Source organism: Melopsittacus undulatus, chromosome 4 (genome assembly GCF_012275295.1).
Source record: "Melopsittacus undulatus isolate bMelUnd1 chromosome 4, bMelUnd1.mat.Z, whole genome shotgun sequence".
Lineage (NCBI taxonomy): Eukaryota > Metazoa > Chordata > Aves > Psittaciformes > Psittaculidae > Melopsittacus > Melopsittacus undulatus.
In genome coordinates, this window is record NC_047530.1 from 87,863,663 (window position 1) to 87,886,306 (window position 22,644).

At 36.6% G+C, this 22,644-nt stretch overlaps 1 protein-coding gene across 2 annotated transcripts in view; it reads right to left on the bottom strand.

Moving 5' to 3' along the window:
• The window catches only part of MAP3K2 (mitogen-activated protein kinase kinase kinase 2), a 55,654-nt gene that overhangs the window by 27,027 nt on the left and 5,983 nt on the right, over window positions 1-22,644 (bottom strand). For both annotated transcript variants that reach the window (XM_034061867.1, XM_034061866.1), the window contains exons 2-4: window positions 7,369-7,438; window positions 4,255-4,373; window positions 2,567-2,607 (exon numbers count right to left, since the gene is read on the bottom strand). In XM_034061867.1, the coding sequence (XP_033917758.1) occupies window positions 2,567-2,607; window positions 4,255-4,373; window positions 7,369-7,372 (164 nt within the window). In that variant the 5' untranslated portion in view covers window positions 7,373-7,438. The remainder of the gene's footprint in view (window positions 1-2,566; window positions 2,608-4,254; window positions 4,374-7,368; window positions 7,439-22,644) is intronic.

Genomic DNA, 22,644 nt, shown 5'->3' on the forward strand with positions numbered 1-22,644 from the left:
ATGAAAATCTGACACCTCATTACTCAAGAATAATCTCAAAATTGAATTTATTACTGGGAAGACCATAAGAGGCTATGCTTTTATTCACTGACCTCCATATTTTGAGCTATTTTAAAAAGGAGAGCAATGCAGTGAGAAAATTATAAGGGATAATCACACATAAAATTAGGTCTCATTGTGACTGTTTTACTCACTTGAAAATGGCTTCTTTCTTAACCTAATGCTTTGCATGCCTCCATTCCAGAGGCAAATTCTTAGAAACCTCTAAAACTTTTTACACTTCAGAAAACTAAGACAATGAGTACCATAGGTTGGCAAGCCTAAGTATCAGAAAATAATTAGTCCTACAATCCCCATTTTTGGGAAATTCAAAAGACTATCTTATGTGATAAAGGTAACTAAATGTCACCATTTTTACCATAATGATTACATGCTTGAACTGCTGAGTCCATCACCATCTGTGCTTCATGTGTATTCCTGTACAAATGGGGCAGTCGTAGGTCAACAACTCATTTTTTTAACTTAATGTCTCATAACATAAATAACCTAAAATGCCTGTAAGTGGCCTTTTACTATAGAAAACTACTGCATTATTTGAGACACCACCATTACAGAAAAAACACTTTTAGAAGTGACTAACCTAATGAGGTACATTCCAAAAAGAAACACCACTTCTATTTTGTGAAGCAGAAAAGCTTTTATCAGCGTTTCAGGTAGTATACTGGTTAGGGAACAGTATTTCTCCCTGAAGTAAAGCTAGAAGCCAGCCCACTTGCAATTAAAAAAAAGATTGTTTTTTTCAAAATTATTATTTTGAAAAAAAAAACAACAAAAAACCACCCAAAAAACCCAATCCACACCAAAACAAAAAACCCTAAGAAAAACAAACAAACAAACAAAAAAATCCCACCAAAAACTGAAACTGCAAAAACAAACCTAACACCAAAATATCAAAAACCCCCACAAAAACCTTAAACCCCAAACCAGCACCAGTTCTCCCTGCAGTTAATTTATTTAGCATGCCTGGAGCTCTGCCCATCACACCTCCCACTCCCTGGTACAGAGTGCCACGTTCACTAGTGAAATAAATTCTAGAATCACTTCTCTCTTCCATTTCCCTTTTCAAAACTAGTGAGAAAGCCATTGCATAACTTATTTTTCTTGCATAATTTCATTATTTTATCTTTAGATCTATATATTCAGGAAACAGAGTACTATAAAGCATGCTGAGCAATGAGCCCCTGAGCAACCAGGCTCAAATTATTTGGGACACTCCAAACCAGAGCTAGGCCACCAGGATAAAAGCTTGGGAACGGTCTCTTTCTATACACTTACTTTATGCTTGCATTCATACTGAATTGATTAATTTAGTCCACTGTGAAAGTGAATTAACAAACTGCAAGAATGTACTGTCTGTGCAGACTGGCAGTGAGTAACATTTCTCTGGTTTATACTCATGCTGCCGCTTATTTCACATGAATTACTAGATAAGAGTCCTCAATTTTCAAAGCTTTTGAAAAGACTTATTTTCTCCAAATTACTTATAGCACTCAACCATTACCGATGCACTGTTACATGTGATATTCACAAAAGCAATAGAAAGAAGCTGAAGAATGTTAATAGCTAGAGAACTTAATGTTATTTTACTACCCCATGTAAAGACAGGGCACATACTATAATAAGCATGTGATCTACTGCACACTGAACTAGGGACTGCCCAGAAGTAACATAGCAGTCTGAAGCCATGCTAAGGAATTTAACATTTCCATTGAAAAATAGCATGACCAGGATATTAGTTCCTGTTCAGTACACATTTTCAAAGGTCATATTCTGTAACCACTTCTCCATAGGCAGGTAGATTTTATGCTTTGAGAAACACACAGACAGAATGAGCTGTCCACAAACAAGCTCTGCACAGAATTGCAGATCAACTTCTGCAAAAGCTTTTGAGCAGCCAGCAAAGATATATATATATATATATATATATATATATATATTTGCATACTTTAAGCATGTACATCATTCACCTCCCATACACAAAATGATAATTTTGAATAACCAGCTTTTATTTTCAATGAAAACAATCTAAAGTCTATAAATTTTTCTAACAGTTCTCAGTCTGGTTTTTCCAAAGTACAATGCAATACTGGATTTTCAGATATAGGCTTCTTATTCTGGTTGCTACAGTAACAATATATTATTGTGCATTTATTACGTACATGATGTAGCAAAAATATTTATTTGCTGGACTAGTCTTATTTGAAATCTATGCTAATTATCTAAGTGATTGTTCTAGGCTACTATCTGAAGGGCAAACACATGAAGGATATTACATGCAACAGCTACAGTAAGATATTTCTGCATTTATGTATACTTAGAGCCCACCTTTTACACAGATTAATTCTCCTTAAATTGTGTTCATATCCAAATTAGACTTAAGCTCAAATTAAATACACTTAGATATCTGAAACACTTTGCACAGTTTACTTAAAACTTTATAATAAGAACCCAATAAAATTCTATAAATAATTAAAAGGCACGATTGTTTCCTGTGGTACCACCTTACCTTTTTTCACCTCGATGTTCAAATTTGACTCTGACATCATTCTGTAAGAAGAGATAAAGAAACCACTACTAGTTAGTTATTACATCCTTTGAGTGAAGGTCATGAAATCACATTCAATAATCCTACAACACAAGTAAAATCCTTAAGCAGTTCATATTAATTTTCTGTCCTTTCCAATACAGCAAGCATTTTACCAAGCTACTTCTGCTGGGGTTTTCTGACAGAGGCTTAAAGTGCATAAGAAAAAAAAAAAAACATTCTGAAGTACAACAAATTCTTCTGAAGGTAAAACCATTATTTTCTATCAATATATTTTAGTAACATAACAGATTCATTATTTCAAATTCAGCACGGAACTGATTACCAAAGTTATCTATCATGAACAGGTAGGTAGGTTCTACCATAACAGGTTTTAATGTACACTTCAGAGCTGAGGCTTCCAGGCTTAAGAAACATATCTTGTTTCATAAGCATTACCATAGAAACCCACACATGTAATTAAGCCAGCATGCATGCAACCAACCTCCCAGTAACAAAGATACCTGTAAATATCTGAAGTTACATGGAAATAAAATTGTTTTAAAAAATCATAATTTCAAGAATCAAATTGTATTCACTATTGCAGGAAAAAAAAACCAAACCAAAAAAACCCATTCAACCACAGAGATTATATCCAAATAGCAATGTTGCATGTTCCAAAAGAATTACTCAATTCACAAGTGAATGTCATTTAAATTTTTGAATTTGGAATGTAAACATGTATCTCCTTCTCACCACTACCACTCTGTAACAGATCAACTGTTTTTCTTCTAACTTTCTAAACATGTATTATATTCAGATCACGTGGGATCAATATGTACGTCACTACACTGTCTAAAGTCACAGCTCAGAAGTGATTTAGATGACATCAGCAGAGCATCATTGTGTTATACACTGAATTCATACAGCTTTTAAAGCACAGAATGAAAAAAAAAAATAGCCATTGGTTTTTGACAGTTTAAGAGCCAAACACATTCAAATGCTTTGACCTTCAACAGGTTAAAACAAGACTGCAAAAAGTGAAGTTTCATGAAATATTGGCCTGTCAATTAAATGACCAAATAAACATACAGTTAACCCAATACGGCTCTTAGAATTTGGGTCAATAATCTACATTCTCTCCTAATTTCTCTATACAGCAGTTCAAACATATCAGCTGAGTATTTACCACTTTTCTATTTGTGTGCAGTATCTATGGAAAAACAAATACAGCTGAAAAGAACTCACATTTTCAGTTTAATGAGAAAAAAAATTCAAGGCCAAAGATACAGTAAATGAACATATGTTTCTCCTGCTATACTGACATGCTTTTTTTAAGATATATCTGATAACTGGGCAATCTAATATACATTATTGTAAACAGTCCAATACCTATCAAAAAACAACAATGACAAATAAACAATCTAATGTCAATAATGTCAAAATACTAATCCTCAATTTATCAGGATCAGATTAATTTAGGCACACTATGATCTGGTCTGAAATGCCACCATTTCATTTTGCTGCTAATTTATAAACCAGAACAAAGAAAATGACAGTACACTAATAGCTCATTCTGGTATGCTCACTGGTCTGACAAGAAAAATAATTATAGAAGTCACAGCAGAACATTCCATGTTCAATAGGTTAGTAAAGGTATTGAAGATTACCTGCTTTTTAGGTGAAGATGACTTTGGTTTTCCTGTTTCTTGCTGGGGCAATACAGGACGACTGGCCTTATGAAGCACAGCCAAATCCTGCATGATTGAATTCAAAGCCTGCTGCTCATCTGCTCAGAGAAAGAGACCAGGTAAGAGCAGTGTAAATGACTGTTAAATCTGAAGTGCATTACTGTCTCATTTCACAATCAGGCAACATTATGCTAAAATCTAGAAAACTATATTACACTTTAATACATAATTGCCAAATTAAAAAAAAATACACTGCCATGTTGCAAACATTTTATTTACCATTAACAATGCTTAAGGAAATAAACAGCTCAATTAGTAAACATGGCAGGTTTAAAAAACTGAAGTCAGAAGAGATTGCTAACTGCAAAACTTCAGACAGCATTCATAAGAGAAGGGCAGGCAAGAAAGACAAAAAATACCCAAAAACGTTTATGTCCTTTGTTTCGATGTCCATAGATCAGGTGTAATTAGAAATCATGACCTGCCATTCCCAATTCATACAATAAAAGCAAGTACTTCTGAATCATTTTCCTCTTTACTGAACTGGTACTGTCATGCATGTACATGCATACAAACTCCCAGAAGAGCTCCTCCTCTGTTCATGTGTTGACAGCCCATGAAGTAATTTAAAAAAAAGAAAAAGAAAAAAGGCAAAACCAAAACCACACGCACAGAGAAAAACCCCCACCAAGGAAAAAAGTGGGAAAAAAACCCAACCCCAGAAAAAAAAAATAAAACAACCAAAACCAACCAAACCAGCCAAATAAAACTAAACCCCAAAACTTCTCTAGGACTGCAAATGTAGGCGTTTTTTGGTGGGCTTACAGGAGTAATTCACTAGGAAAAAACAGGAGCACTGAACCCAGTGCTATACAGCTTAGATATCAAGTTCATTCACACAAAATCATAAATCATATAACCATAGAATATCTCAAGCTGGAAGGGACCCATAAGGATCAAACTCCAACTCCCTGCTCCTTGTAGGAATAACTAGCCTCTAAGAGAGAAAAACCTGTTTTACCCAGGGCTGTTCTCATACTTAGGTGCCATACCGAACACAAGGCACTTTCTAAGCAACACAGAGACACCATTCCAACCTGTGGAGTAGCTCTGTCCAAACATCACCTTTATTCAATATATAATGCATAAATTTCTAGAGACCCTCAGCAACATTATACTCAGAATATCTGGGGAAAAAACCAAAATACAACCAAATGTGCAGGAATCTAGCCAACAACTTTCCCAGACTTTGCAGAAGTTACTACTATAAATCCTGACATACAACAAACCCAGAAAGTTTCAATCCTCTATCACATAAGCTGCTTTTGGTGGGGTTGCAGCTATATATCATAGAATCATAGAATAGTTAGGATTGGAAAGGACCTCAAGATCATCTATATTCTCCACAGCTTCCTAGGATTACATCTCTACAGTGTGTTTGGTCACATAGGTATCATGAAGATGGTGGTTGAAAAGCATGCTGAATTAATCTACAGAAGATCTGATTTACTATAAAATTCAAACAAAAAAATGCCCTCACTTTTGAAAAGCAATTAAAACTACAGTAAAGCAAAGACACAGAGGAATGCCTCTGTTTATCCATCTGCCCATCATTAAAATCTGCTGCAGCTGTGATGGACTGAGGCCATGCTCCACATGGTATGCCCTGGATGCGGGATGCTCCTTTAGGAAAGCACTTAGAAGTTCAAAATCCTGTATATCCACCATTAAGAGAAATCTGTCACTAACACTTTATATTAATTCCTTGCCACAGCAAAGCTACTATACTCAACATGCATCTAGAACTCTGGATAACAAAATTTATCTACAAAGGTGTTGATTGTATGCCTTCACACTACTTCCCAAAGGATGTGTTTGTTGAAGAATTCCTAAGCACTGTGATTTACAAAAACCAGTATTTCTCAAACATGGTCTTGAATAAAACTCAGCAAGCAAATATTCCAGGTATTCACCAATGATGAGAATTCCTTCACACACTAGTCAAATATAAGTATTTTTGTCATATTAGGAAATTGTGCAGTTTCGGCATCTAGTTTAATAGATTCCTAACAGATCAAAAAGCTGGTCTGAAAATTATTAACTTCAAACATCATTTATGCTGTCATTATTCGTAACTACTAAGATATGCAAAACTACTAAAGCAAGTCTAATTAGCAATATTTAATAGCAGGACTGAAGGCATTCTTGCAACTTATTCTTTTCTTACACTGAAACATATTCAAATCTTGCCACAATTAAAAGTTAAACTATTTTATGGTGTTATAGCCTATTCTAGTGCTGTGATTCCAGCAGTTGGTTAGAGGAGATTGAATTTCCAGTGGTTGCTCGGTAGCATATTTCATGTAAAGAAAATCAAAGCACCATGGCAAAGCATCTAAAGTTTGCTGGATATTAAGTGTGACTCAGTAGTCATTTCTCTCATACAAAATGTTGGAGAACATCAGAAATCTAAAGAGTGATGTATTCCTAGATTCAGCTGCTTAATTTTTAAGCATGAGGTTAAGACAAATTAGTGCAACAATAACAGGTAAACAAAGGCAATACCAGTAACCGTGTTTTGGTTGGTTGGTTTGTTAGATTACAGTAACAACATGGTCAACTCATCAGCAAGCATGCACAACTTGAAAAATCAAGACCAAATTTGAAGTAAAATGAATATGCTACATATTTAGAAAAGCACAGACCATCTACACAGTCCTGCCTTTACACTGCAATGACACAAGACAACACAATAAAATTCTTAATATAGAATTTTGGAGGGGGGGGGTGTGCTCCAAATAACCATTAACTTTTAAGAGCACAGTAGATATTGCCCAGTACCCTAATACCATGAATCTTAATTTCTTTTACCCAAATTTTTAAGTCAGCACATAGTGAGGGAAAAGTGCTATATTCCAATGGAAAAACCACAGAAATATTACAAAACGTTGAACACTGTCTTTCCTATACACATTGCATTGGGTTTCACAGCAAAAGCACGTATTTTCTAGGAATGGTATTAATGGTTCTGGTCTTCAACAGAAATTAAGTGTCCAAATTAAATTTTTCCTACACATTACACACAAGACATACCCATAATGGCAGTGAGTCTGAAAACTTGAACTTCAGGGAAACTGTTGCTTCATTAGCATTATTCTACTTCCTAAAATGTAAAACCAAACACACAGTTATTGAAGTTGTCAAAGCCATGTAAAACAGTCAACTCCTCATTATTTACAGTCAGGTTTTCTTATACCCCAGATATCAAATATGCATATTGTTGTGAATTGAGTTTTGCTCACTGAATTTAACATGTATAAATCACAAATAAGATTGCATATGTAGATAAGACATACAGAGAAAACAGATATTGTCCCCAAAGCCTCACTGGGCTATCAGCCCAGTGTCTTTCAGAAGACACAAAGCCCGAACTAAACATTCTTCTAGACTCAAGCTGAACCTCCAAATGATGATTAATAGCTTAATTAGCCATAACACTGCTACATGAGTTACTCACTAGTCCAGATTATTAAGAACCAATTCTTTTTCTACAGGTTCCTGTATCTGGTGTACAAAGTTCTGTGTTTAGAACTACATATATTTCATATATATTTATTTATATATATGAAACTCACAGCACAAATCAAGACTCATCAATACATATTGATTATATAAACTAGAAAACTTCAATTGGTACGGTTTTTAAAATGATAATTCAAGAGCATTACACAGATATCCCAACACCCCTGAAAACAAATACCTCTGGAAGATAGCAGGTATTAACTTTTTATATACAATACAGAAGTCATACAGAAAAATCAGAAACACAGGGAACATACTTATGAACAAACCCTGTCTATCACAATATCTTGAACACCAGCCAATTAAAAAAAAAAAAAAAAACAACAAAAACCAAAAAACGATAATTAAGGACCAATTAAAATAATCTTTCAATGAGATGCTACTATGGCACCTAAGAGCAAAAAAACGAAAGACATATCCCTAAATAAACAATGAGGTTTGTTGTAATCCTGGCTACCACAGGAAGAATCCAGAATTTTTAATCCAAGATCATAGAAGGTAACTCTCCAATTTCTTAAGCCGTCACTGTGACCATGTAGGGAGAGTCCTCTCCCTCTTCTCAGCTGCAGTGGACCATTCATCCTCCTGACTCAGAGCTGAAAAATCTACCCTGCTCTGATAACACACATGATTTCTCTGCAAGTTCATTCAAGAAGCTAAACCAACAGAATGACGCTTTTTTTGTGTTTTCTCATGGTTTAGTTCCTTGCCAGTGTCAAACGACCCATGACACCAGCACAGGACCACCTTCGGGAGCACATGCTGAGAACAGAGGGGAGGCAGGCAGCTTTTCCAGCACCATTCAGTCAGTCTCACTTGCTTCAATATTCTGCTAATTTTCTAGCTAACAACAAATTAATTACAATTTTCCAAATGATTTCTGAGGATCTTCATTTAGGCATCTAAGTGTTTCTGGCACCATCTGTCTTACATAGTGATTTCATGAAAACAGCCTTTTCAAGCAATATTCATTTCATCAGTGGAACTAGAAAGTTTCAAGTAGTTCTGGCATATTTTTCAGAAAGTAATTTGGACTTCAGAGGCATAAAAAAAGTCGTTCCTATATACTACTTTTTAGCTACATATCAGAGGACTCATCTACTATTGAGTATTTCAAGCTCCATAATAACCAAGAAGAGATCAGGCTTTCAAAGAAGATTCAGAGGTCCCACTCTGCAATCAGAAATCAGTTCAGTTGAGAGTGCATGCAAGAGAGCACATTAGAACTAAAGGCTGAAAATATGATTCAAGCATATTCCAAGTTACATACTCCCAACTACATCAAGCACCTCAAAACAGTACCTGAAATAGCTTCCAAGTGTTGTGGGAAAGAAACTCCCCTCTAATGCTTTGTAAAGTATAGAAGCCTGCAAGAGTGAGTTTAGTACATCTGGCCTGAGCTGCCCACAGTCTCAAGACACAACCCCAACTTTTTGCTGCTAACCTGGCTCCAGCTTACTGGTCCCACCACAGCAGGAGACAGAAATGTCAATTAAGAAAAAAAAAACCACCAAAACCCAAAACAAAAAGCAGGCTGCTGTGGTACACACGATTCCAGGAAATCTGACTTACTTTGCAAACTCTGATTAAAGTCTTAAGTACCACTAATGTTTTTCCCCATGTCTGATTCTTTGTGTGTTTTTCATGCCCAAGAGTCAAAAAGGTAAAACAGAACACATATTCAGTTATTTCCTATGCCATGTTTTTTTGTATCAGCAGTACTCTTGGAGGATCTTTCAAAGAATTATTCACTAAAGTCCCTATAAGACACGTATTTAATTCTGCATTTGATCCAACTGTCTTAAAATGTGAGATAGTGCAATTTTATAAAATGCATGATTTCATGAGCTGTATTAACACATTAAACATAAAAATGTGTTTCATGACTTTGGATTAATTACTCTGTAACGCTTCCTTGTAAGCATTTCAGAGAAATACGTATGCTCTGTAAGACATTTTAAAACTTCCGCCACACTTTAAAGTTAAAAAAAGTTGTATCTCCATACAAAAATACCCTAGATGTTCTTCCTTAACCTAGCTGAGATAATCATACCTGGAAGCTCAAGATATTTGAGCTACAGTGGTCATAAAGGGCAGGCTAGCTGAAGAAGAAACATAGAATCATACAATCATAGAATAGTTAAGGTTGGGAAGAACCTTAAGATTATCTAGTTCCAACCGCCCTACCATGGGCAGGGACACCTCACACTAAACCATGTCACCCAAACATCTTAGGAAACATCTTCTGCAAGTTCCTCCAGCTAAAAGAATTCATTCTTCATTATTAATCTGTGGCATCTCTCATTAGAAGAACATAAGCTAATGAGTGAGCATCTATTTCTTATCCCTTCCACTCCCTTCTTATAATAATAATTAAAAAAATTCTTTCTATCCAAACAAAGTATAATTAATCAACAACTAAACTTCTTAACAAACTTTTTGTTAGCATTTAGTGTGACTCCAAAAACAAGCTAATAACATTAAAATTATTCTGCTTTTAACTGCTCATTTTTGCAATGGACTGTAACAACAGGGCGGTGGTGGGGAGAGAGTTAAAAAAGGAAGCTGAAAAAAATATTTTTTTTTTCTTAAAACAAAAAAATATTAATTCAGTAGAAAGGGAAAAAAGCATACCCTAAGCTATGGTTACAAAGGAGCATTAGCAAAACACACATCAAAGTAGATCACAATCCAGAACAAAAAGAAAGCAAAACAGAGAAAACTGGAACTCAGAGAAAGACTCTGGAGAAGAAAAGGCAGTAAACTACGAGAGCAGATGCAAAGGTAGAATAAGATTATGCCAAGGTCTCTCAGAGAGGCAAGCAGCTTGAATTTGAATGTAATTAAAGAAAGGATGACAGAGAGTGAATTTCAAAAAGGTGATGATGTGATAAGAGTAGCAAACAAAGAAGAATATCCTAGCAACAGCATTTTGGATATACGGGTGGAGAGATGTTGATTTATATTCATGATTCACTTCCCATCAGCCACCTTCCACAGAGCCTGGAAGTCTTTCAAAATGTGTGAAAGCTTCTGAGGGAAGAAAATATCCAGGTGATTCTTGGAAATTGCTTTTAGCTATCTCATGGCAAATGAAAAAAAAGCCTGAAGGTAAATAAGTCATGCAGATGATAATCCAGTTGTTCAAACACTCTGTGCTGATTGTCCATATGTGTAAAACTTTTCCTGTAATAAACACAACAGGGTTAAGCTGCCTTTCGGTAACTGAGAGATTAAAGCACACGACACCAGCATAAATGTTCCATCATCTCTCATGACTGACTTGGTCACAGTCAAAAAATTTGGAGACTAGAAACAAATTAAAAAATAAAATAAGAAAGCTTCACACTCATACAGTAGAGGAAGGTAGCAAGCAAATACTCTATGAGTATTTATTAAGTGAGCTAGAAAGGGTGTTTTAGTTCTGTGAATATGGAGCCATACAGTGTGCAGAAATGAAATGGTCCCTATGGCATCCAATTTCATAACATAAGTGTAATTTTTAAAGAGTAAATTTAGCTATGGCTACAATAAGAGCCATAAACTAATCATATGAGAACAGTAAAGGTAGTATTTAAAAGAACTTAAGAGCATAAGCCTATGCTATGTTAAAAACTGAGAAAACAAATACAGTAAAACAAGCAATCTAACTTAGCCTGATTTTGTAAGTAACTCAGACTTGTATAGTAACACTTTATCATTACAGAAAGGTGCCTTATCCCCTTTAAGTCCCAACCTGTTCCAATAGCATAGCAGTAATCTCAAGGATATCAATTCCCTACAAATCTTCACTAAAGTAGATCAGTCCAAGTATCCACAGTTCCCCATTCTTGCATCAGAGCAAAATGACACAATGTGAACTCCAAAGAAGGAAGATGCACTATAGTTATTCCAACCACAGGTGAAGATTAAAGTGGAGATTATGCTATATTAGGCATAAGCAAGTTAAACCAAAATGACAGGAACCAAATTAAAATTTGCTAGCATTGCTATTCAAACATGTCTATGTATAAAAAAGTAGATGATACAAAGAGCCATGTAAATATTAAGAGTGAGTTTTCACAGATAATTTTTCAGACTGCAGAATGGCTAATCAGGATTTAAAGTAAGACTATAAAAATTATTTCACAGCAAGAAGGATGAGCCAAGAAAAATGGTTTTACCTCTAGTGTTACCTGTAAACAGCCAACCTCTTAAAAATCACCGTAAGCAAGGATAACAAAACTTCAAACGATCACGTAGTCAAATACACTTACTTAACCTTTAACCAAAATAATGTGCAGCACTGCTCACTTTGATTTTTAAATAATAAAAAAAATCAAATAAAAATAGTGCCTGTGAATAAGACAGTACATTTACTTGCAAATAATAATACCTAAATCTGAATTTCTACAGCAGACCTTTTCATAGCTCAAAGCAAATGTTGGCATAAATGACAGCAACTTACATAGCATGGCATGCATAGAAGAAAATTCATTCTTGTTACAAGACATTAGTGGATACCTAAAAGCAGGTAACTCCACAGAAACAAGAGTAAGAGAGAGGATTTTATCTGGACATACGCACAAATATACACTGGACAAACCCCCACCCTTTTCAAAGACTATGAAAGCAGTGGCAACAATGCAAAATCATTAAGGAGAGGAAAAAAAGAGAAGCAAAAAGCAATAACAAAAATATTTAAGCAGATAACAGAAAGTCCTGCAATAATTGGAGTCTAACAATAACCCATCAGATGTGAATTCAGTTTTAGAAAAATTCAGATCTTTAACTTATTGTAAAAATAAGTAAGAAAAGGTGTTCACATGGAAAGCAGAAAAGAGAAAGATTAAATCAATGCAAATCGAAAGCCAATGACACATTGATATATGAAGGCAATATCTGTAAGACAAAACAAAATAAAGGAGTCTGTATGTCAAATTTGGAACATTAAAAATTAACTGATGAATAAGATAACAGAAACATTCCTGTCACAGTACCATGGGATCTTTTAAAATGAAAATATATCAGAGGGGAATTCACGGATGAAAGTTGCTTAGAAAAAAAGCTGTTAAGCTTCCAGCCTTCTCTGCACACCTCAAGGAATCTTAAGGTCCAAAAGCTGGCAGGGAGTTATCTTGCATATCAGCAGCATGCCATAAAGGCTGGGAGACTCAGAGCAGTAATATTCTCCTCCTTAGGTCTTCCTCTGTCATGTGCCCCTTATATTCTGAACCACTTACTTCTCCTCTTAATTATCCTGATAGTGAGATTAATTGCACTGGACAGGATACACTGAGAAGGTTCACCTAATTTTGCTGTACTAGGAAGGAGTGACAAAACAGGAAAACCCATCAAGCTCTCCCTGCTGATGCCACAGAACAAGGAAGAGACACAATCCAGACCAGCATGCCTCAAAACCAAGGCAGCAATTAAGGTGTGACTACCTATCCTGGACCCAAGACAGCATGAGAAACTGTATTATCCTCTATTTCTCCCCTTTACAGCTTGCTCTTCCATAGTTACCATCATTCAACAATTCTATCCTGAACAGCTGAATTAAACTCTTCTACCACTAGGATGACTCTTCGACAAAGTAAGTACCATAAACACATCAAATACTCCTTTGCAGAAAGGGCATTTCTGGTTTATTTCCTGCAAAGGACTTGGGTCCTTTCAAAACATATTAAGTTTTGTTTTGATTGTCTGACTGTATGTCAGTATAGTGACAGCTTAGTCAGTATATTTCTAAACTTGGCCCTGAATTTCTCTCTCTTGTAGTTAAACCAGTTCTGCAGAAGACTGAGCTATTTTAACCTATTGTACAGAGATCAAACAACCTTAAGCATATAGTAACATGAGCCAACTACCTAGATCAGCATAAAGTGCTTCATAAATTAATGCACCCAATCCACCCAAAGTTAACAAATTTTTGGTTTTAATTTAATAAAAATGTACTAAAGGGATAGGGAACCACTCAGATATATGTGTTTTACTGAATTTAGATGATGAAATAGCTAGTGGTGATAAAAAACAGGAACAAATAGCCAGGATCCAGTTTTTGTTCTGGTTTTGGGGGAAAAAATAAAAATACAAAAAAAACCCCAACAGGATATATCCAAACCACAGCACAGTGGTACTGGAATAGAAATTTCACCATCCACAACAGCAACAGATACAATGCACTAACTATAACATACTTTAGATCAAATATTTTAAATTAAAGATCCAGGGACATGTAAGAATTTAACAACCACTAATCTTGTGAAGAGATGCTCAGTTTCCTGGACTATTCTAGAAAATATTTGGAAATACCTGGAAAACAAGCAGATTCCAGTGGATTCTAAATATTGCATAAATAACTGAGAAGGCTAACAGAAAGGATCTAAGAGCTACCATTATTTATCTTCACATCAGTTGAGAGTAAAAGAATGCAATCATTAGCTTGGCTTCCACCTCCGAATTAAAAGCAAAAACACAGTAAATGCCTTGATTTCAAAGATTATTGTTACTGCCTAGCAAAATACGGCTTCTTGAAATGATTACATATCAGGTAACAGAACTAATTACAGCTATTACCCTACTTAAGTTTTTCCAACATATCTGGCTAAACATCACATGAAATTTTTATTATTTGCTGTAAAGTCTCAACTAGTAAGAAACTCAGTTGATGGACTAAAATAAAATATTTTGAGATCCATATTCCTATTTAGCAGAAAACATTAATGAACACAACTCCTAGCACAATCCCCTTCAACCTGAAATGCTCAAGTAGACACAATGAAATACACAAATTACATCTTAAGCAAATAACCTGAATCATATTTAAAAGTCCAACAAAATGTATTTAAACATTTTGTATATATTGTATATATACATGTGTATATTGTATATATATAAATGGTTAATATTTTTAATATATGTAATAATGTACTGTGATTTTCCACAATTTAATTTTAATTGTTATTGTGTTTAATTTTTTTAAAAAGGAGATGAGCTGCATTTACGGTGTCAAAACCAACAGAACTGCGTTTTGAACTTTTATCCTCCCTGCAACTGGAAGGGCAACACCCATAATTAGAAGATGAATTTTATATAAGCCTAAATATTGTGGTTTATTATGTTTATTTAATAACAGTTTTGCACTAAATGCACTCTGATATAAAGACAATCATTAAGGAAATCAGAAAAAAAGTGGCAGCTGCAAGATATGACAGTCCTACCAGAAGCCAGTTCAGAAGAATTAAGTAACAACATATCTAACATACCATCTAACATAAGTGCAATAAAAGATTGGATGGATAATGCAATCCTCACCTGTATAAAAATGCAGTGTATGCAGAAGCCATCTCGCTTCTGTACACAACCTACACATACATTGTTCAGTGCAGAATATCAGAAAGACTGCAATTGTGGGATGGCTGCAGCATCAATACCTTTACTATTGTTACAGATGTATCAGGTATCTCTACAATGTGCAGACTTGAAATTTCTTAAACTGAAGACTTTCAAAATCCTCCTGGCAAGAAAAAAAAAGTGAATTTAAGCCTAAGTTGTTTATTTTTTAAAAAGAATGGTTACCAGCTGTACTCCTGTCAGAGTTTAATACAAAAAAAAAAAAAAGACAAAAAAAGAAACCCAGACTCGCATAAAATACAATTTTTAATTATGGATAGTGCCCTCCCCATTTCAGGAAGGACAAAACCTTTAAAAGCAGCACTGTCAGTTCTAACACCAGAAAGGCATCTCATCTCTCAAAGTACATTGAGAAACAGACTTCAGAATGAACTGAAAGATCCAACATGCCCAGTGACAAAAACAAATCTTCATCCTACTCAGATTAAATCTTTATGGAACAGCAGGAACTAAACAGTAATTTGACACATTCATAGAACATTTATCAGCTTGATGAACAATGATCTCAACTTGAAAAAGTTAAAGCATGCTGGAAGGTTTGAGAATGCAAGGAAGTTTTTTAAGGATTGTTCTCATAAAAATGCAAAGTAGCAGATAATTTACTTCAAGATGAGTGTATAGCAAAATTATGCTTTTGAGATAAGTATCTTAACACTTACAGCAATATTCACAAAGAGTAACTGTAGTCTAGGAAAGCTAATCTCTCTATACTTCCTTTACAGCTGATAGGGAGCGATAAGCATATTTTGAGAGTTTCAGTGCACTTAAATGTTTCCTGCGTTGAATGAACCTCTTCTTTCCGAATGGTATCAAGAGCCTCTACTGCCTAACCCTTCATGAGCCCACTCCACTTCAAGTACACAAAAAGGTAAGACTGTAATAGGCCTCAAACAGAAATGCATCTACTTTCCTCAGCAAGATCTCTTTCTTCACGTAATTCAAGTTTTACAGAACTTCTTCATTTCCTGTATCTGTTATTGCTCAGCAGCAGCCAAAGCACTCTGACAGCTCATTTCTTGACCTAACTGAAGTATGACTTCGCTGATACATCAAGCAAACCTGCCTTGAAAGTCATAATGCTTTCTAAGACCTGTTCACAATTCCAAGAAAAACCAAAACAACAGACCAAACTTAAATCATTATGAAACAAACACATGCATTTTAAAGTGAGAAAGGGTCACAACAGCTGGAATTTGTAGACAGATGCTACAGTGACACCTTGCAAAATATTTTAGTGTTGCCAATTTTGCAACAGAACATAGTGGCAAGAAATTGACTGCTCATACTCCTCTACTCTTATCCAAAAGCAGATTTTCTTACAAAGGTATATTAAAAACAGACACAGTTCACTGGGCTACAAATAACTGCATCACTGCCTCCAAATCACTCTGGCATCTCAGAAATTTATTATCACCATAGTAGTGATGGGAAGCCTCAGAGCATCACAACACCTAAGAATAACAAATTCCTTGCCATTAACTAAGCTATAAGCTATACAAGCTGATTAATGCTACTTACATCAGAAAAACATTGATGGCTTACTCAGTATATTAACGTTATCATGCCCATACAGTAAAACACTTCTGTGATGTTTGTAACTTTTTTTGCTAATTATCATATGTGAACTGAGTAGCCCCATAAAAGGCTTTCCAAAGAAGATAGGTGTATGAAATTTCAATCCATACATTCCCATGAAGCATGCATTACTGTGGATGTCATGATCAGATTTAGGTGCTTTTGTTTCTTCTAAAAATCTCAGTGGTGCTCTTCATTCAGCAGCTGCTGTTGTCATTTGGAGGCCTCTGCTGAAGCTGTCATGAGTGGCATCAGTGTTAGTTTTACTCCAAACTTAGGACTCAAATATTTTAAGCAAGTCAAAATACTTGAGAAGTGCTAAAGGTGTTACAATGTAAACTATTCCCCACTACAAATGTAACTACATGTCTCCTATTTGAGATCCCCCCCAGATAGAAAACTCTTTTGTGAGTGTGTGTCACAGACTGCTCACAGCATACACTTTAAAGGAATAGAGTATATCTCTCTCCCTTGTTACAGAATTCAAGATCACAAGTCAAATCAAAGGACTAACTGTACACAGTAAGCAAACTTAATCTTACCAGCACTGTTGATACTGGCGACATAGATTTCTGCAATCTTCACAACTCTAATGGAACACTGTGCTACAATCAGTGACAAATTAATTTTAAGAGTAACTGTACACTTACAAAGCAAACTTATCCCAAACCACGTAGCATCTATGACCAGTGTTCTTTAAGCAAAAATAAAGTACATAAGAAAAAAAAGCAGGCTTCCAGCAGAAACTGAATATTGCAGACAAGTGGAGCATTTAAATTAATGTACGAGAGGAATTATGTATAAATCATCAGCCATATTTTGCTTTTGAGAACACAAAGAAAAAAGCACATCATTAAACTCCAGTAAGTACCTCTGTCCTTTTCAGTTCACCTTCCAGTTCTGTGTCAGTGATGGACTGAGAGACTATTTTGGGAAATAAGCCAGAGAAATAAACTCATTTTCCATTTCTACAGCTAGCTTTATTATCTATCTTCAGGTGGTAAGAAACTTCACTTGTTTTCAATATAACCATCACAATTGATAGCACCTTTCATTAAGCAAAACTCACTGATTTTATAGTCACTATGACATATGAGTTTTAATCACAGCTGCAAATCACACTACTATCATTTCAAATCAAGTACCAAAAAACCTGAACACAACAATACATGCAAACCTTTCTGATTAACATGGTCTGCCTGGCATCTTCCTATGACACTAGAAAGGACAAAATCTAATTCTCTAGGGTCATTTTTGTGTCTTGACTGTGCAGGCATCTCAGGTTTCATTTGCTATACATCTAAATTTTGCAACAGCTCAAGTAGCAATCCTCCTCAGTGAACAGCCTTCATTACACACTATCTTACTCATTCCTCAAAGCATGGTTCTTCCTACACACTACATAAGGCAGCAATACAATGAGGAAAACCAGAGCATGGCAATATAACTAAGATTTTTCTCATCTTCTTCCTCTATCTTTCAAGCTTTCACACTCCATTAACACACCACTGCCTGGAGCTTCTGCTTAAGATACCTTTCGTGGCTCACACTCCGATCTTCCTGGTTCAATACCCTGTGTGCTCTCTCCCCATCATAACTCAAATTAACTCTGTACATTGTCAAACGTTTATTCCATTATTTCCATCCTTAATAAAAATACAAAATGCAAAAGCCTCTCGTAATACATCAACATGGAATATTTAAGTATGATAACACATGAGTCATAAAGAACTCTGACACAGCGTAGGAAAAAAAACCCAAACCTCCTGAATCTATCTCCAATTCAAGAGTAAAACATTCACCAATGACAACAACAAAGAGCAATAAATTTAATCAGTGAGCCACAGGTATGGGTATACTCAGACATCTCACACTTGGAATTATACAGAGGGCTGAATAATACCATTGAGAAGACAGACAAGTATAACCTTAATATACATTAATGGAAACTGAGAAAAGCACATGTGCACCCATAGATAACATATACTATGCAAAATCCAAGGATTTTTTTTTTACCACATGCATAAGAAGATTGTGCATCATTTTTGTAGCCAGCAGACCTCACCAAGCAGGTCTAAATGGACAAACTCGTCCATCTTCATATCCATATTCAGTATGCACTGTTTTTTAAACAGCATGACCCATACAGACTAACACAGTAAGATACTGCTAAGCTACCAAGTACACAACTACTTCACTTTGTGTTTTCCTAACAACCTGCAGCTTCCCGCAGATCAGAGGAAAAAAAATATTAAAAAAGTAATTTAATTCAGTCCCTCTTAATAACATTTAAATCAGAATGTAACAATGAAAGCCTCACTTTGTCAAAAAACTCCCTAATCAAATGCAATGACATGAACACAATGTATCCTCACAAGGTTTTCCTCTTACATCTCCCCCTGCACACATCTTAGCAGTGGGTACTAAACCATCACAGTGACATCTACGATGCTACATAATTATACTTTCCTCTCAAGTGAAAAAAGTTTAAGAACTCTCATAAATAAAGATAATAAGTAAACTAACTACAGACTCAAAAGTTCCAGTGGAAGGATTACTATATACATGCCCACATCTAATAATCACCTTTAACACTCCAGTTCCACTAAACTAGGTTTCTTTTCTGCTGAGGGAGTAGTCCTGCTTGTCTGTAGGAACTGCTACTTTCCAGATGAACCACAGCGACAAGCAGGAGGTGCAGGGCAAACTGTTAATCCAGCTGAAAATATTTATTTTAAGTTTTAATTAACCATCAGCCTGTGTAACTGATCTCACAGTTCTAAAGAACCAATACCAACACAAAAAAGGAGCAAGAACTCATGCTGGGACTATCCCTCTTGGCCACTGTACAGATTCTGATCTTTTTAAAATCACAAAATCATAAAATAGTTTGGGTTGGAAGGGACCTTAATGATCATCTAGTTCCAACCTTCCTGGCACAGGCAGGGACACCTTACACTAAAACAAGTTGTTACAAGCCTTGTCCAACCTGGCCTTGAACACTGCCAGGGATGGGGCAGCAGCAGCTTCTCTAGCCAGTCTGTGCCAGTGTCTCACCACCCTCATAGTGAAGAATTCCTTCCTAATATCTAATCTGAATCTACCCCCTGTCAGTTTAAAGCCATTCAGTCACTATCATGGTGCACTTGGACTTCCAGTGCTGGAAGTCTCCTCAAAGGCTTTCTTGCAGTCATAGCAAAAGGGAAAAGATCCTTGCATCAATAAACTGGTTAAAATACAAAAAATTGATTGTTCTCATAAGAAAGGAGGGTACCAGTGAAGCTCCACGAGTCTGTGTTGTTCAAGATATTCTAAACTATTCAAGAGACAGGAGCAAGGTGAAAAGTTTTCCAACACTACTGTGCCTATCAATATTACAGTATTTGGGAAAGCAAGGGAAGGGCTGACAGCAATAGAGGAGGTGGTCTTTATCAAACTCGGAGACTGAGCAAATAAGACAGGAAAAGATGAAGACAGCACAGATGAATGAAAGTGATACAAGTTGGGGGGCAGAGGTGAGGGTGCAGAAAAGCAGTTCTAACTTTGCAGATAACAAACCAATCGGCTTTGCACTGAATATTGCTAACACTCAAAAAAGGAGAGACAATTAGGAATTATTAATTTTTATAGGGGGGTGAGGGGAAACACAAACCAGTTCAAAACAGATGACACTCTGCCCATCTTGAGTATCACCAGCAGAGCTAGGGCCTTCAGCTCCAGAAGAGGAAAGAGTAGTTTCAGAGAAGAGCAAAAAGTAAAATTGAAGGCACAGAATGGGTTCTACAGGGGAAAACAAACAGGCAAGTTCAGACCCTCTGGTATCAGAAATATTCAGGTGAAAGAAGAAAGCGATAAAGAGTTACAAACTCATATGAGGAACAAAGAAATAGATTGTTCATTCTCTGCCAAAAGAAATGTGGCACCAAAGGATACCAGTACAAGCTAAGTTCAAGAATTATAAATAAATAAACAATGCAACAAATACCATACCAAAGGATATTTGGATGCCAGACATTTAGCAGCATGAAAAAAAACCAACAACTGGCCAAGTTGAGGATAAAAATCCAAAGGCTACTAGCCACACAAAAACCACATCAGATTTAGAACAAACACATTTCTGAAAATATTTAGGGATTGAAAGAATACTCAAGCTAAGTACTATATAAGCTTGCCCTGTTCTCACTCTTCCATAAGCATTCATTCATGCTCATCTGTTGGAGGAAAACACTTCATTATCTTCTGCTTGATTTCATTACAGTTTAAGACCAGTCAGTCTCACCTCTGTGCCTGGCAAAATCTTGGAGCAGATTCTCCTGGAAGGCATGCTAAGGCACATGAAAAACAACAAGGTGCTTGGTGACAGCCAGCATGGCTTTACTAGGGGAAAATCCTGCCTGACCAATTTGGTGGCCTTCTATGACAGGGCTACAAAAATGATGGACAGGGGTGGAGCAGCTGACGTCATCTACCTGGACTTGTGCAAAGCGTTTGACACTGTCCCACACGACATCCTTGTCTCTAAATTGGAGTGTCATCAATTTGATAGGTGGAGCACTCAGTGGATAAAGAACTGGCTGGATGGTCGCACTCAAAGAGTTATGGTCAACAGTTCCATGTCCGGCTCGAGACCAGTAATGAGTGGTGTCCCTCAGGGATCGGTGTTGGGACCAGACTTGTTTAATATCTTTGTCGGTGACATGGACAGTGGGATTGAGTGCACCCTCAGCAAGTTTGCTGATGACATCAAGCTGTGTGGCTCTGTTGATACGCTAGAGGGAAGGAATGCCATTCAGAGGGACCTTGACTCACTTGTGAGGTGGGCTGATGCCAATCTCACGAAGTTCAACCATGCCAAGTGTAAGGTCCTACACCTGGGTCGGAGCAATCCCAGGCACAGCTACAGGTTGGGCAAAAAGGAAATTCAGGGCAGCCCTGCAGAGAAGGACTTGGGGGTGTTGGTCAATGAGAAAATGAACATGAGCCAGCAGTGTGTGCTTACAGCCCAGAAAGCCAACCATATCCTGGGCTGCATCTAAAGAAGCGTGACCAGCAGGTCAAAGGAGGTGATCCTGCCCCTCTACTCTGCTCTCATGAGACCTCACTTGGAGTACCGTGTGCAGTTCTGGTGTCCTCAACATAAAAAGGACATGGAACTGTTAGAACAAGTCCAGAAGAGGGCCACAAGGATGATCAGGGGACTGGAGCACCTCCCATATGAAGACAGGCTGAGAAAGTTGGAGCTGTTCAGCCTGGCGAAGAGAAGGCTGTGTGGAAACCTCATAGCAGCCTTTCAGTATCTGAAGGGGGCCTACAGGGATGCTGGGGAGGGACTCTTCATTAGGAACTGTAGTGATAGGACAAGGGGTAACGGGTTGAAATTTAAACAGCAGAGGTTTAGACTGAATATAAGGAAGAAATTCTTTACTGTTAGGGTGGTGAGATACTGGAATGGGTTGCCCAGGGAGGTAGGGAATGCTCCATCCCTGGCAGTGTTCAAGACCAGGTTGGATGAAGCCTTGGGTGATATGGTTTAGTGTGAGGTGTCCCTGCCCATGGCAGGGGGGGGTTGGAACTAGATGATCTTAGGGTCCTTTCCAACCCTAACTATCCTATGATTCTAAGATTTTAGGCAAAACTTGTCAGCCATTTCACCATAAGCATTAAGTATTCATTTGAAGGTGTCATTTGGTATTCATGATAGTGCCAGTATCACAGTCACAGAGCCATAATAGATATTCTCTAATGGAACTGGCTGCAGCAGCTTAAGAAGTTATTCATTACACTATCCACCGTATCCCTGCCTGAAGTTACTGCGCT